Source organism: Camelus bactrianus, chromosome 10, assembly GCF_048773025.1.
Source record: "Camelus bactrianus isolate YW-2024 breed Bactrian camel chromosome 10, ASM4877302v1, whole genome shotgun sequence".
In the NCBI taxonomy this organism is placed as follows: Eukaryota; Metazoa; Chordata; class Mammalia; order Artiodactyla; family Camelidae; genus Camelus; species Camelus bactrianus.
This window is the reverse complement of record NC_133548.1, coordinates 51551374-51565927: the sequence shown is the minus strand read 5'-3', so window position 1 is coordinate 51565927 and position 14554 is coordinate 51551374. Positions and strand designations below refer to the sequence as shown.

The following is a 14554-nucleotide window of genomic DNA, read 5'->3' as shown; positions in this document are numbered from 1 at the left end:
TACTTTTAAAAATGTGGCTACTAGAAAATGTAAAATTACATACATGGTTTGTGCTGTTTCTATTGGACAGTTTTATTCTAGGTTTAGACATTAGATTATGTCCATAATTAAGAAGGACTGTGAAAATAAAAGTAGTTTATTTGAGAGATGGAGCTAAATGGATGGATAGGAGGGGAGAAAGATGGAATGTAAGATCTGTGGCTCTCAGTGATAGTTTTGAATGTAGAGAGGTTGAAAGAGGGAGGAATCTAGGAAGGCTCCTTGATTTCTTGTGTGAATATGTTGGTAAGGTGATGGGGCTGTTCAAAGGACAGTGAGCATGAAGCAAAGAAAAAAGAACTGAGTCAGGGAAGAAGGGTCGAGGCAGTCAGAGTAGTCCTTAGAGGCCTGGCTTGCCTGGACATTGTGCTGAGGCCTTCATGGCTCCTGCACTCTACTTGCAAGTTGTAGTCTAGGATAAAGGGTCTTAGGGCTAAGAATTGAATGGGGAGGAGTTCATTTGACCCAATCCATTGGTCTCTCTGTCCATAACAAGTACAGCTTATTGACTTAAAAGAATAAAATTGGAAGAAAGTCCTGATCATGGTCAATTTTCAAAGCAAAACAAATACAAGTCTCAAATGATTTGGCAGTCTTTTTAACCTTTGTGTTCTCTCCTCTCCTGATTTGTCTCTGTAGGCGTTGCAGGAAAAGCTGTGGAATGTGGCCGCCCCTTTGTATTTGAAGCAGAGCGATTTGGCCTTGGCAGCAGCAAAACAGGTAAGCTTATTGAGATCTTGTCCTCAGATTTCTGTTCAGGAATTGTGTCGTCTAAGTCAGAGTCAGAGGCTTTCACAAGGCTCCATGCCTCAGCTGTGGCCTCCTCAGTTTTAGCTTGTGACAGAAATTAGTGATAAGAGAAGCAGCATAATTAGGGGACACAGCACTGGCTTTAGAGTCAGGGGACCTGGGTTCTATTCCCATGTCAGCTTCTAATTTGCTGGGTGATATTGAAATCTCTGATTTCTAAGATTGTTTTGTGTTCTAAAATATTATTAGTTTATATTTCAGATGTATTAAAATCCATTAAATACTATCATGAATCTTTCATATGAAAATGTAGCTGAATTCATTTTGAGATTGTATTTTTAGCTTGTACCATTTCTCTCTCTCTCTCTCTTCTTTTTTATTTATTTTTTTACCATTTCTTAATTTTAAAAGGCCCTTATGTTTCTCCTTAGTTCATTAAGTACCATTTAATTTTGTTTGCTTTAAGTTTCTTTCTAGCTTTGAGCACTTTCCCTTCATTCTTGGGTATTGGGATTTGGTGAACTCTTCTGGGTCGTATCTTCCCAATAGTGAATCTTTATATGATTGATGACTGATTATGACCCAGTGGGAAATAATGATTGTGACTGTGATTGTTATGTGACAGGTCACTAAATGATTTCAAGTCTGTTTTAATTGACCCTCATAATAATCGCATTAAGTAGGAGTAAGTATTAAGTCTTAAGGAGTAAGTATTAAGTATTAAGTAAATTTTAAGTACAGATCAAACAGTTAAGGCTCAGCAAGGTTATATTCAAGAGGTGACTTGAACCCAGATCCTCTGATATGCAGAGTCTGTTCTCTTTCCACTACACTGCTTGATCTCTCATCTAATTTAGACTCCCTCTCAGACCTGCTTTGTGGCTTATTGTAGGGAGAACTTAATGACTAGAGCCCCAAATGGGCCATGTTGGGAGGGGTGGGACCCAAGAGCTGTAGTCTGGAAGAAAGAATGGAATTACCATTGCTATATACCAGTTAATGTACTAAACACTTTCCATGCCCCATTTAATCCTTTAAATTTTATGATGTTGGTACTGTTTCTTCTGCATTTACAGATAGGGAGACTGAGACACCATTATAATTAAGCAACTTATTTTACTGTCAGTTGTAGGGGAACCTGGAATCATTTCTCTGACTCCAAAGTCTTCAAAGGGAGGCAAGCACAGAGAGAAAAAGAAGCATCATTTGGATGGGAGTGGCTAACTTGGATAGAATAGAGCAGGAACTTAAGATGCAGTAGGTTTGAGCTGAAGGTCACTGACATTGTTTTCTGCACTGATTCCTTCCCTACACTCCCTCTGACAGTCATGCCGATAGAACAGTCTGTCTGGATGACTAACAAGTGGTTAGCGGTTCCCAGTGCTTAATTCTTGAGGACTTTCCTGGGTTTATGTTTCCATACATAGCATATATTCATTTGCTGCTGCAGCACAGTGAATTTGCTCTAGAGTTACAAGCAGTGCTTTGCAATTTTATCAGTTTAAACTTTCATATCTTTATATCATCATCTAAGATATTACCAGGTGAAAGGTTTTTTTTAATTGACAAAGTAATTTATTCTCTTCTCACAAGACATTCTGTACTAATTTTTCTCAACACATATATTAATTTCTCTTAAGATTATACTAATTTCTCTCAACATGAGAGAACACTTAAAAATCTCAGTTCAGAATTAAGGCATAGGCATTAAAAAAAAACTGTTCAGATTGTGTTTCATTTAGAATTCTTTGCTGCTCCCAAGACTATTATGATGTTTTCACTGATATTTCTTACCTTTTCTTTATAGATCATGGAAGAGACCTACAAAATGGAATTCATGTATAGTGGAGTGGAGAACAAGCAGGTGGTGATTATCCATCACATGAGGCTACAGGCCAAAGCCTTGCAACTTATAGTAACAGCACGGACTACTCGAGGGTAAGATGTGTGGTTGGCTGAAAGGGTGGCCCTATTCTTTCAAAGACACTTCCAAATGTGTTCAGAGATCTCACCAAAGTGAATGATGCATGAAATGATATATACAAAAGACTACCTAAGGGATACGTGAGCTTTTCATTTTTTTCAGATATTCCAAGTTCCATTCTTGGATCAGATTAGATCCTTGGGAAAACATTCCAGTGGCTCTCCATTGCCTGTAATACAATGTAGGACTCATTTGGCAACAAAGCATTCTGTATGGTCCTTTGTAGATTTCTTTTAGAATTTAGTGCCGGGAGCTATTGTTTTCTCTTCCGAAGGGAGTATTTATTTACTGCTTTACTGTAGGCAGTAAAGACAAATTAAGACAACGTGTTGTGCTGTGAGACTACTTTGTTCAAATCTCTCCTTACTAGTTGTTAGATTACAGATAGGTTCTTTAGCTTCTCTGTGCTTTGTTTCCCTGTGTGTAAAATGAGAATAACGACAGCATGTATCTCATGGTGTTTCACAAAGAAAGAATAGGATAAGGGGGATGATATAGCTGAAGTGGTAGAGCTTATGCTTAGCGTGCATGAGGTCCTGGGTTCAATCCCCAGTACTTTCTCTAAAAATGAATAAACCTAATTACCTCCCCCAGCCCCCCCCAAAAGAAGTTACAAAAAAAAAAAAAAAAAGAATGACTAAGATAATATGTGTCAGAGCAGTTAGCATGGCACTTGATACATGGTAAAATCTTATTATAATGGTAGCTGTTAGACTTTCTGGTAATGAAAATTGCTATATTTCATTGATTCTAAAATGCATGTTAAAAATTTTTAACTTTTCTGAAATTAGATATTTTGATGGTGTACCGTAGTTTGATTAAAAGTATTTTTTTCTTGGTATTTCATAAAATAAAGGTTCGTCTTAAGAATGATGGCACCATGGATTTAATAGTGTACTTAAGGATCTCATTACCAGACAGAAGACACATTTGATGGTCAGTCCACCAGTTGTGTCAGCCAAAAAATGGTGTAGAGAAATAAATACGAGTGTTTAAATAAGCACTGAAAAATACTACATCAGAAAGAACATTCTGAGTATTATTTTATTTTTTCATTTGTCTTGATGGTAACCTGATAAATTCAGGTGGTGATTTAATCTTAGATATAGCCATACATTCATTTAACAAATGTTTAATCTCTGCTATGTCCCAGTCACATTTGAGAAAAGACAGGTGCTTGTGATGGCATCTACACTTTTTTATTTAAAGAAAATAGAGATCTTTTTCAGTTATATGTGATTATTATAAAAATTTAAATATTGCAGGTTACGTGAAGGCTATGCTCTCTGATAATCCACCTTTTCTAAAACAACTGTCCAAACATATAGATTATAAATGTGTGTGCATTAACATAAATTGAATCATAATATGCTTCACTGTTCTTCCTCATTTTTATTTCATCCAACAATATACTATTTCATATTTCTATGTTATATAAAGATTCTAATATATTTGGTCTTTACTTATGCTGTATTATATTCCATTTGTATGCATTCCTGCTTCTTTTTTCCCCCTTGATTTTTGCTGGGTTGATTGTTCTGTTTCTTTTTCTTCCAGAGCTTTGAAAGTTCTGTACCCTAATTTTAACCTATTCAAGTGAGAAGCAAGAGAACACAATGGTTAAGAGGACTGTGGTGCCTCACAGCTTAGATTCAGATCTTGACTCCACCGTTTGCAAACTTAGTGACCTTGGACAAGTTGCTTAAGACTTCTCTGCCTCAGTTTCTTTCCCATAAGTTAAACTGGGATAATAATAGTACCTGCCTCTCTGTCATAGGGTTATTTTAAGGATTTTTGAATGATTGTTTGTAAAGCCCTTAAAATACTGCCCGACACATTCAGAGTAAACACTTGACACATGTTAGCTCATATTGTATAAATAGTACTTTTATTCTTATATTTTTAATAAACTGGTTGAACTTATCAGAATTAAAAAATGAAATAGAATTTATGAACGTCTCTATCAAGATCATATCTAATCAAGATGAAAGTTTTAGTGTATTTTTATTTGATTGTCTCATACTGTTAAGTAATTTGGAATTTAGTTTCAGATTTTTTTATTGACGTATAGTTGATTTACAATATTATATTTGTTTTAGGTGTTCAACATAGTGATTCAGTATTTTTACAGATTATACTCCATTAAGAGTTATTACAAGCTAAAGGCTATAATTTCTTCTGCTATATAATATATTGGGTTATGGTTTTTAATGTATCTTATTTTAAGAATCCTTTCTTAGAATATGCATTAACCTTTATAAGTACATAATCAAAATTATTTAGCCCTAACTTGCCCACCACTGTTCTTTTTGTACCATAATTGCCTTTTAAAATTCAGGTTTCTGGGAATTTTGTCTTTACCCCTCAGTTCTCAGAAATTACAAGCAAATTACATGTTTTATTTTTGTTTGTTTTTACTTCTCTACAGAGTTGACCCCTTATTTGGAATGTGTGAAAAATTTTTACAAGAAGTGGACTTTTTTCAGAGGTAAGTACTTCATCCCTTCTAGCTTATTAAATCTTGGTTATGGAAAGAGTAGCACTTACAAACTGATCACAAGCCAGAATCTTTGGTTTAGCCCATGCAGCCAAGCTATTATTATATGTGCAGGGTGCCTAATTTGTATATAGTTGACCCTCAGTATTTGTGGGTTCTGCATTTGTGGATATGGAGAACCTGACTTTACTTCCATTTTATATAAAGGGTTTGAGCATCTGGATTTTGGAATCTGCAAGCAGTCCTGGCACCAGTCCCCTACAGATACTGAGAGATAACTATTTTCTTTACTGGTATATACAGTTAAGTTAGCTAAAAGTACAACAGAATAGTAAAAATAGCAGAAATCATTTTGATGATTTACTCAACTGGGCCAGAAAAAGACAAATATTATGTGAAAAAACTCTAACTCTTGTTGAAAAATCACAGCTTACCTTTTTTCACCGTGGTTCTTAAACTTACATATTTCTCTGTAATCTACAAAAAATTGTTCCAAGTTCTGCAGGTAGCTTTTATTTTGTAGCATAAATATGTTTTCTCAGGATTTTTTTGAAACAAATCAGCTAAAATAAATGCAATAGTTGAGTGGAAGGCTTGTGAAGCAGTGGGAGTCAAGGTAGTAACCAGACCTGTGGTGTGCTGGAGATACGATACTGGGAAGAAGGCTTTTGTAGGATTTTGAAATCTAATATTTATTAAGTCCCGTATTTTTTGCTTCCACTCCTTGTTCCCACCCGCATGAACTTTACCAAACCTGAGGTTTATATGACTCTGCACTTCTCAGGCTTTTCCGTTTGAATGAGAATAGCTCCCTATAGGGCTAGGTTGCAATACTGCCCTTCACCAGTAGGGCCTGCTCTCTAGCAAATGATACAATCTAGCTTGACCCTAAGATCCTGACTTCAAATCTCAGTGAAGTCCATGTCTTACTTTTAGTTTTAGATTCTTTAAAGTGGAGGATCTGTTTTTGCACAGTTGTGTTGAAGATATTTTTGGAAAGGTAACAGCCCTGATTTACCACAGCTCCTCATCTGTTGTTTCGAGCTGCACATTCTTTCTTAATTTACCCTCTGAGTGTAGTGATATCACCCCCTCAGTGATACATTTTTTGACTATCCATTTCCACAAAGCAGAAGTACTGTGGAATCAGTCAGAGCTGGGAGTAAGTTACTTAACTTTTTTAGGCCTCAGTGCAGCATTATCCTCTCTGAGTCTCTGGTATCTTTTCCTATTAATGATTATAAGCTCCATTAAGACAGGCATTTTCTTCTCTTTCACTCACTGTTATGTCCCCAGTGTCTAGAATAGTACTCAGTACTTGGTAATTCCTAAAGACATTTATTAAATTAATTAGTGAAATTGTAATATGAAAGTAATTCTAACAATGCACAGAATTACTGGGAGGATTAAACAAGATAGTGTAAAACACTTAAGAGGATGCCTAGAGCATATGGGTATTTAATAAACAAGGCTGTTATGATGATCAAGTTACTACAGCATAATTATCTAGTATGGCTTTCCTCGGGAACCAGTTTATCACTTTTCCTGCCTCAGGGCTTGGAAGATGTTTGAGGCTCAGCCTGTGGTGAGTGAATGCATAGTCGTTTGCTTCTGTTTATTCCTCCAGGTGTTTCATTGCCGATTTGCCCCACCTGCAAGACAGCTTTGTGGACAAACTTCTTGACCTCATGCCCCGACTCATGACAGCCAAACCTGCAGAAGTGGTCAAAATTCTACAGACCATGCTGCGGCAGAGTACCTTTCTACACCTTCCCCTTCCAGAGCAGGTCAGGGTCTGTGTCATACCCCTTCAGGCCAAATCCATCTAGAGAAATAAAACTGCTCACCTTGGTGATCTTCTTTGACCAATGGAGCAGCTAGGTTACAGCTTTTCCTCTCGTCGGCTATCATATGGACACTCATTAGATAAGGAGAGAGAAAAGCAAGGATCATGTTTTGTTGCTCAGAGATGATCTGGCTTGAGAAACATATTTTCTTCTTGCTTACAGATCCACAAAGCCTCAGCTACCATTATTGAGCCAGCAGGCGAGTCAGACAACCCTTTGCGGTTTACATCTGGGTTGGTGGTGGCCCTGGATGTCGATGCAACCCTGGAACATGTGCAGGATCCTCAGAACATTGTCAAGGTCCAGGTCTGTCAGGTTTTGGTGTCCCTGGAGCTTCTAAACTGACTTTGTGTTGAATCTTTTTACTTTATCACCCCTGTAATTTCTGCCTGAAGGACAGAAACTGGGGAGAGAGAAGAGATGAGGTTTTATAAAAAAGAGCCTGGGCATGAATGCCAGCAGTACTGCTGGGTATGGTCTGGAGCAAGTTACTTTAAACTCTGAACCTCAGATTCAGATTTGTTAGATAACTAACAAATAGGAATGGTTGATATTGAAATGAGTTGATGTTTATAAAACCCTTGGATCTGGTAAGGGTTCACTGAAAAACAGGGCCCTTTCTGTTCATACAATGTGAGGTTAAAACTTGGTATTTCCAGGGTTACAAGCAAGCTATAATAAACTTTTCAGGCTGTGGGTAGGTCGGCTTGGTGAATAAAATTTATGCTTGGGAAGCAGCAGTCACTGGAGAGTATTTTTCCCTAAGTTGGATTGATGTACTAGAGACATGTAAGAGATGCAGTATAGACACTAATCAATTTAACAGTCTGCAGTTAAGCCCCCAAAAGAGTACTACCCGTTTGCCCATTTTTCCTTCCTTCCTTTCATTCATGCAGTGATGCTTGCTCTGCTGTACATGTTAAGGGCTAAGCAAATATGTCAGAATTCCTGTCCTCAGGATGCTAGTTTCAATGAGAGACAGACAAATGGACAGGCAGCTGTAAAACAAAAGTTTAGTCATCAGTTCAGACAGGCACAGGATAAGTTAAGAATATAATGACCTCTTAGTAAATCCTTGATTGCTCACAATCTTGAGACCTACAGGGAACTAATTCTGAGCTGGCTGTGAGTTTGTGCTGCAGTTTTTTTTGCCTGTTTGTTTTTGTTTCCCCCCAACATTAATGGTTCTCCATCCTAGCTACATTTTAGAATTATTCAGAAAGTGTTACAAAGTACTGATGCACAGAACTCAGCTTGTATCAGTTAAATCATAATCCTGAGAGCAGGGCCCATGGGTTCCAGCATTTTTTTATTAAAAAGCTCATAGGTGATTCTAATAATGCATAGCCAGGGTTGAGAACCACTGTTTCACATTGTCCCTGGAAAAAAAGTTTGCTGACTGACTGAGCATAAATGAGATTGCAGATAGGTTATGTTAGGATCATCTGCTAGACTCTACTGAAAAATCACCTTCAAAGTAGCTCTACTACATGCATGGCCAAACTGTTTCAATGCCTTTACAGGTGGGGAGATGGGGAACTCGCTGCCCAATTGCGGGACAGCTCTGATGGTAGGAAAGTACCGTCCACTTTACCTACCCTGCCTCAAACACTTTTGTTCTGGGCAGATGAAAGGAGTTATGGTGCAGCTGGGCTGAGACATACCTCCCTAGAGTTTCAAAGTTGAGAAACCTGTGAAGTTCCTACTTTACCCTTATCAGTGTATTCCCATAGCCCAGGTCTGGTGTGTTTCTAGGATATGCTTCATTCATTCATTTAGCTCATTTATACACTATGCAGTGTAATAGGCCCTCTACACTGATAGCTGTGAGGCTCCTCTGGGTGCTGAGAGAGGGCTCTTTGGCAGTTGTGAGACTTGAAGAACTGGCCAGTGATTTGAGCAGACCCTTCATTGAACACTGTCTCTGTAGAAAGAGATAAACAGCTTCCTAGCTGCTTATGATCGAGTGGAGAGTTACAAACTTACTCTTAATACTTGATGATTGGTGATGGATGCTGGGCCATGATATGATTCAGAGCCAGGGAGGGAGAGTCATCCTGATGGGGGTGCCTGGGAAGGCTTTTCATGTCAGGATTAATATTTTAACCTCTCCGTGTATTTAATAGAGGTACTTTATTCCTGTCACTCAGTCCATGAATTCAGGAAACATTTACCACACACCGCCTTGTGCTGGGGAGTGGGTAGAGAGATGTTGACAGTATTGTCCTCTCCTCCAGGAGCAGTTTCTTGTGAAGGCTAGTGTCTTCTTTTCTTTTCCTCCTGTTTTGGGATTCACAGCAGGTGTCACCAGCAATTTTGTTAAAAGCTCATGGCTCTTCTGCCTCTTTCTTGTATCTGTCACCTCTTAGGTCTTATATCCAGATGGTCAGGCTCAGATGATCCACCCTAAGCCGGCAGACTTCCGGAATCCTGGCCCAGGGCGTCACCGGCTTATCACTCAGGTGTACCTCTCCCACACTGCCTGGACAGGTAAGGAGTCAGTGGGCCAAGGCATTTGTTTTTTTGTGGTTTGAGAAATAATACATGATTGAACCAGGCCTACTTAGGGTTGAACTTAATTTCTTAAGGAACTTAGAAGTGCAAGCTAGATACATTTAGACTAATTTGCTGTATTGCTTTGATTGCACAAGGCACAAGATTTTTTCAGAAGATTAAAAGGAAATTATGATAGAATGGAGTCTCATGGAAAGAACCCTGGGATGAACACCAGGAGACTATGTTCTTATCCTAACTCTGCCATTGACTTGCTGCATAATCTTGGACAAGCCACACTTCCTTCTGGAACTGTTTACTCACTTTGAAAATGAAGATAATTCTCAATCTGCTATTTAGTTCTGAGGACTACTATGTCTAGAAATTAATCAGTTTTATATTTCTTACCAAAATTTAAAATCACTCTCTTTGTGTATGAACAGTTCGGTTCATTCCCCCAAAACAAGTAAAATGACAACTGTTACTGCCCTGCCTTCCCACATGGGCTGGTTTGTGGGGTAATGCAAAGACGACCTATTCATACTTTTCCCTTCCTGTACAGCAACTGAGTAGAACCTCAATAATTTGAGAAAAGATATGGAGGTTACATAAGTATTTTTCTTAAATTCGTAAGAGTAAAATGGGAGAATACAAGTGCAAATGACATTACATTTCAAACCTATAAGGCTGCTTTGGAAACTTTAAAAACAGATTCAGTCTGCAGAACCTAAAATGTGGGGGAGAGTTGGCCTTAGTGGTGTTGCCTAAATCATTGAAGATGATTCAGAGGCATGGTTGTTATTGGAGAAGGTGGTTAGTATCACCAAATTTGGTTTAGTTTAGAAATAGGTGGATGCCTTCTGGAATTTTCCTTCATTGTGTTTTTGAATACATGAGTAACTATTTTTTTTCTCTTTTTTAGAGATCTCACAGTTTTTTTTTAATACTCCACTTGTGCTGTGCTTTTTTCTTAGGGGAGTGGTAATTAAGTTTATTTACTTATTTAATGGAGGTACTGGAGATTGAACCCAGAACCTTGTGCATTCTAAGCGTGTGCTCTAACCACTGAGCTATACCCTTCCCCATGAGTAACTATTTATTGCCATTATTAATGGTTTTCTTGTCTCAGGGGTGTTAAGTGGGTATGGATGACTTTATAAAGTTCTCACAAAGAGGAAGTGGTGCTGTTCAATGTCAGGGCGGCCCCTTCGGGGGGTCCAATGGGCCTGGCACAATGGAGAGAGCATCCAGTGTTGCTTTTGCCCAGAATCTGACTCCCTGAGCATCCCTCGGTCCATATTCTTGCTGCCTGGAACGTCCTACACTGTTTATCATAGTGCAACTCCACAGGAAGGTAGAGTTCCTTATTCTAGTCTCTTCTGATGAAGGGATCCTAAAAACGGGGCAAGAAATGCTGTGGGTCAGCACTGTTTTGCAAGGGCCAAGGCTGAGGGGGGCAGAACAGCATGTTAGAGCTCAGAAAAGCTTGAAAGGTCTTGAGGGGCATATTGATTTGCCCTTGGTTACACAGCAGTTCATTGCCTGAACCAGGCCTATAATCTGGGCTTTCCTGAGCCTGAAGAATTGTAATTCATCCAGAATCATCTCTGAGAGGTTGCTACCCAGTCACTATCACAAATCTCTATTTTAATTTTCCATGCAATACTTGCTAGTGTCAGATGCTTTCTCATTTGTTTACTGACTTTGTCTCCAATTAGAAAGTAGGCTTCATGAGAGAGGGAATCTTTACCTCTGTGTCCCCAGTACCACTATATCCTGTGTCCCTAGTGCCTGATATATAGTAGGTGCTCAACAAATAATGAAAATTGAATATAGGGTTTAAAATTTGCAATTAAAATTCATTTAATCTGTAGACATTTGACACAACATTTTAAAATGATTATAAATCAATAAAAAATGTTAAAAAAAATCAACCAGACAGGTCACAACCTCAAAAAAAAAAAAAAAATCTGTAGACAGCTTTGTGGTGGGAGTTAGTTTTCTGATCTTCATTTTATAGTTGCATAAGTGGTCCATGTAGCTGATCAGTGAGGGCACTGAGGCTGGCACTCAGTTTTCCTAACTCCTAAATCCCTTGTTTTTTCACTATACCATTCTCCTGTCTGACTTGGGACACTAAAGTGAGATGTGTTCTTATTCTGAATGTGCCGGCACCTTCTTTCTCCTGATCCAGGAGATGGGGCCTGATACTGGTAAGGGGCTTCTCCAACTAGTCCCTCAGCTCCCTACCAAGAGCCTCTCCTCTGGAAGACAGGATGCTATCAAGTCAGAGTTTTTGAGTCACATAGATGAGTTTCCAAATTCTCCCTGGCTTGCTGTGTGATCCTGAGAGAGTTATTTTACCTCCCTGTCTCATTTTCCTTACCTTTAAAATGGGAGAGGGTATTAAAAAAAAAAGAATATATACCTCATAAAGATGTATTCTTCCAGGCGTGATAAGTAGGTTGCATGATTTGTCCCAGATGATCTTTCGTCTCTTTCTCCTACTGTCCCCTTCCTCTTGTTTTCTCTCCCTGCTCCCTTCCTCTAATGGCAGTGGCTTGAATTGCCATTCTTCCCACATGCTGGTGAGGGAAGATAATGACCATGATGACCATGTGGGATTTAGTCCTCTGACCTTACCAGGGATTGGTTACTGAAAGTGCTGTGAGAGCCAGGGCTGAGTTGTGGTTGGGGATTTGCAATAGCCATCTAGGACAAAAGAAGAGAGCATAGTGGGAGAGCTGATACTGGAGCCTGGTACCAGAGGGCATTGCTAATTTCATCACAGACACACTCAAGGTTGGTATAAGGCCCCATATTAAATGGTGATGCTGGCACTGCCCTCTGCGGTTGGCTGGGTTACTGTGGCTGCCTGCACACCTTTCTCTTTCTCTGGAGGACAACAATCTACTCTCTGTTCTGATCCCTAGGGGGAAGTCTGAAAGTAACCAGGAAGATGTCTGGGGACTCATTGCTAAGTCCTGGGACCTCTGCCCTTATTGATTTTGATCCATCCAGTCCTCTTTCCTGGCTTTAAACTTCTTAGCCTTGAGCTCATCTTTAATGCTTGCCCCCTTCACGAAATTAAGGGGATTACCCAGTCACACGAAATCAACGACAGCCAAGCTTGCATTGTTCTTTGCCTTTGCAATTGCCCTTAGGTTTTTCTGAAATCCTCTCCCTTTTCTTTGAAGCCACATGGTTAATAGAAAGATTAATTGCTTCAGTTTCTGAACTGAACTCAAATTCTGTCACTGGTGTGGATTTGGGCAGTCACTTAGACTTTCTCAGAGCCTTGGGACTTTTTTGGGATTATGACAGTCTTCCTTTCATGGTATGGTGGGGTACGAACTCTTAGGGTTGTATGCTTAGCACAGAGTGGGTGTTCTATTCCAAAGCTTTCCTGGGCTCCCTCCTTAATACTTCTTACAGACTCAAGTGTGCACTTGAGTCTCCACTGCAACTGTCTCTACCTCCTCAACCAGTCAGCAACTTGAGGGAGGTCTTTTTTATTTTTGCTGGGGCCTGCTACCTGCAGACACCAGATCAGTTTAGTAATTTCATGTCATGAGAGAATGGAAGGTCCGGGGACATGATTTTAGATCCCTGAAACATGTTCCTGTTTGTAGTGAGAGTTTTTTGTCAGAATTTTTCCTAATGAAAGGGTTCTTTTCCACTAATGCAGTTGAGTCCTCTGTGCATACAGCCCTGAGGCCTGAGATCAGCTGGACAAAAAGAGCATGATTATCTGGGCACAAGAATCAGCCACACGCATGGACCTCTGTCTTGAGGCTGGAAGGCCTGTGTTGAAGGAGGTCTTTTAGCTTGCTCTCTGACCATTTCAGCAGCCATGGCTCTGGCTGCAGGGAGCCCAAGAGACCCGAGGAGGAATCAGTGGTGGCAGAGAAGCAGCAGCACATCTGCAGGCCTAGGAACAGCCTCATAGGATTCAGGCTGGGAAAGTGGTTTTGTTTGCTAAGTGGGGAGAGGAGGGATGCAGACAGACGAAGAAATGTTCCTGAAACCCTACTGCTTCCATCTTTGATGTTGCTTAATTTGACATTTCATCCCAATTACCAGGCATTACCCAGTCATAGAGGATTTTTTTTTTTCCTAGAACCATGCCAGGTCGAAGTGAGACTGCTGCTGGCCTACAACTCCAGTTCACGCATTCCAAAATCCCTTTGGATTGAGGGTGGAGAGATGGCACCCCAGGTGGAAACCAGCATTGAGGGCACCATTCCCTTAAGCAAGTCCGTAAAAGTGTACATAATGCCCAAGCCCGCAAGGCGCTGAGTCACAAGCAGTCTTTACAGCCGTGTGCGAGAAGGCCCTTCTTGGGATCAGAGTGAGCCGGAAGCCTGGAGCATTTCACCTGGAAATGGTAATACAGGCATAAGGAGGAACATGTGACCCTTATAGTCTCATCTGGTATCAAACATTGGGTAAATTATTTTGCATTAAGAAAACAAAAACCTTCAGGTCAATCCCACCCCTACCCCACCATCTACCCCACCAGCTCTGCCTCCAATAAAGTTGAGAGAAGACCAGGCTGTTCTAGTTCCTGACCTTAAACAAATTTGTGTGGCTATAGGTTCAACATTTATACCACATGCTTACATTCTTCAGGTGTGAAACAAAGATCCAATTTTCTGGCCACTTCCAAAGAACCAGTTATTGGAGCCATAATCTCACTTCTTAAAGCAGTAGTCTGTTTGCCAGGGCCAACTCCAAAGCAATTTTCACAGCTGTACTTTTCCACCATCCAGAGTTCCTGAATGGCCCTAGATACTTGTTATCTTACCGAGCGTCTCCTTCCCCAGCTCAGACAATAGCTGGGCCAAGGACTGAATGAATAGCTGAAGAATGAATCATTTTCATCCCTGAGGGAAATTCTTGATCTTGCCTATCATTATCCTTAGAACCAAAATAATAGAGAAG

At 39.8% G+C, this 14554-nt stretch overlaps 1 protein-coding gene across 2 annotated transcripts in view; it reads left to right on the top strand.

Annotated features, from left to right (window-relative positions):
• Positions 1–14163, top strand: part of INTS4 (integrator complex subunit 4) — a 79582-nt gene extending 65419 nt beyond the window's left edge. For both annotated transcript variants that reach the window (XM_074372723.1, XM_074372724.1), the window contains 7 exons: positions 679–759; positions 2597–2727; positions 5202–5261; positions 6898–7057; positions 7280–7423; positions 9487–9607; positions 13731–14163. In XM_074372723.1, the coding sequence (XP_074228824.1) occupies positions 679–759; positions 2597–2727; positions 5202–5261; positions 6898–7057; positions 7280–7423; positions 9487–9607; positions 13731–13909 (876 nt within the window). In that variant the 3' untranslated portion in view covers positions 13910–14163. The remainder of the gene's footprint in view (positions 1–678; positions 760–2596; positions 2728–5201; positions 5262–6897; positions 7058–7279; positions 7424–9486; positions 9608–13730) is intronic.
• Positions 14164–14554: the final 391 nt, after the last annotated feature.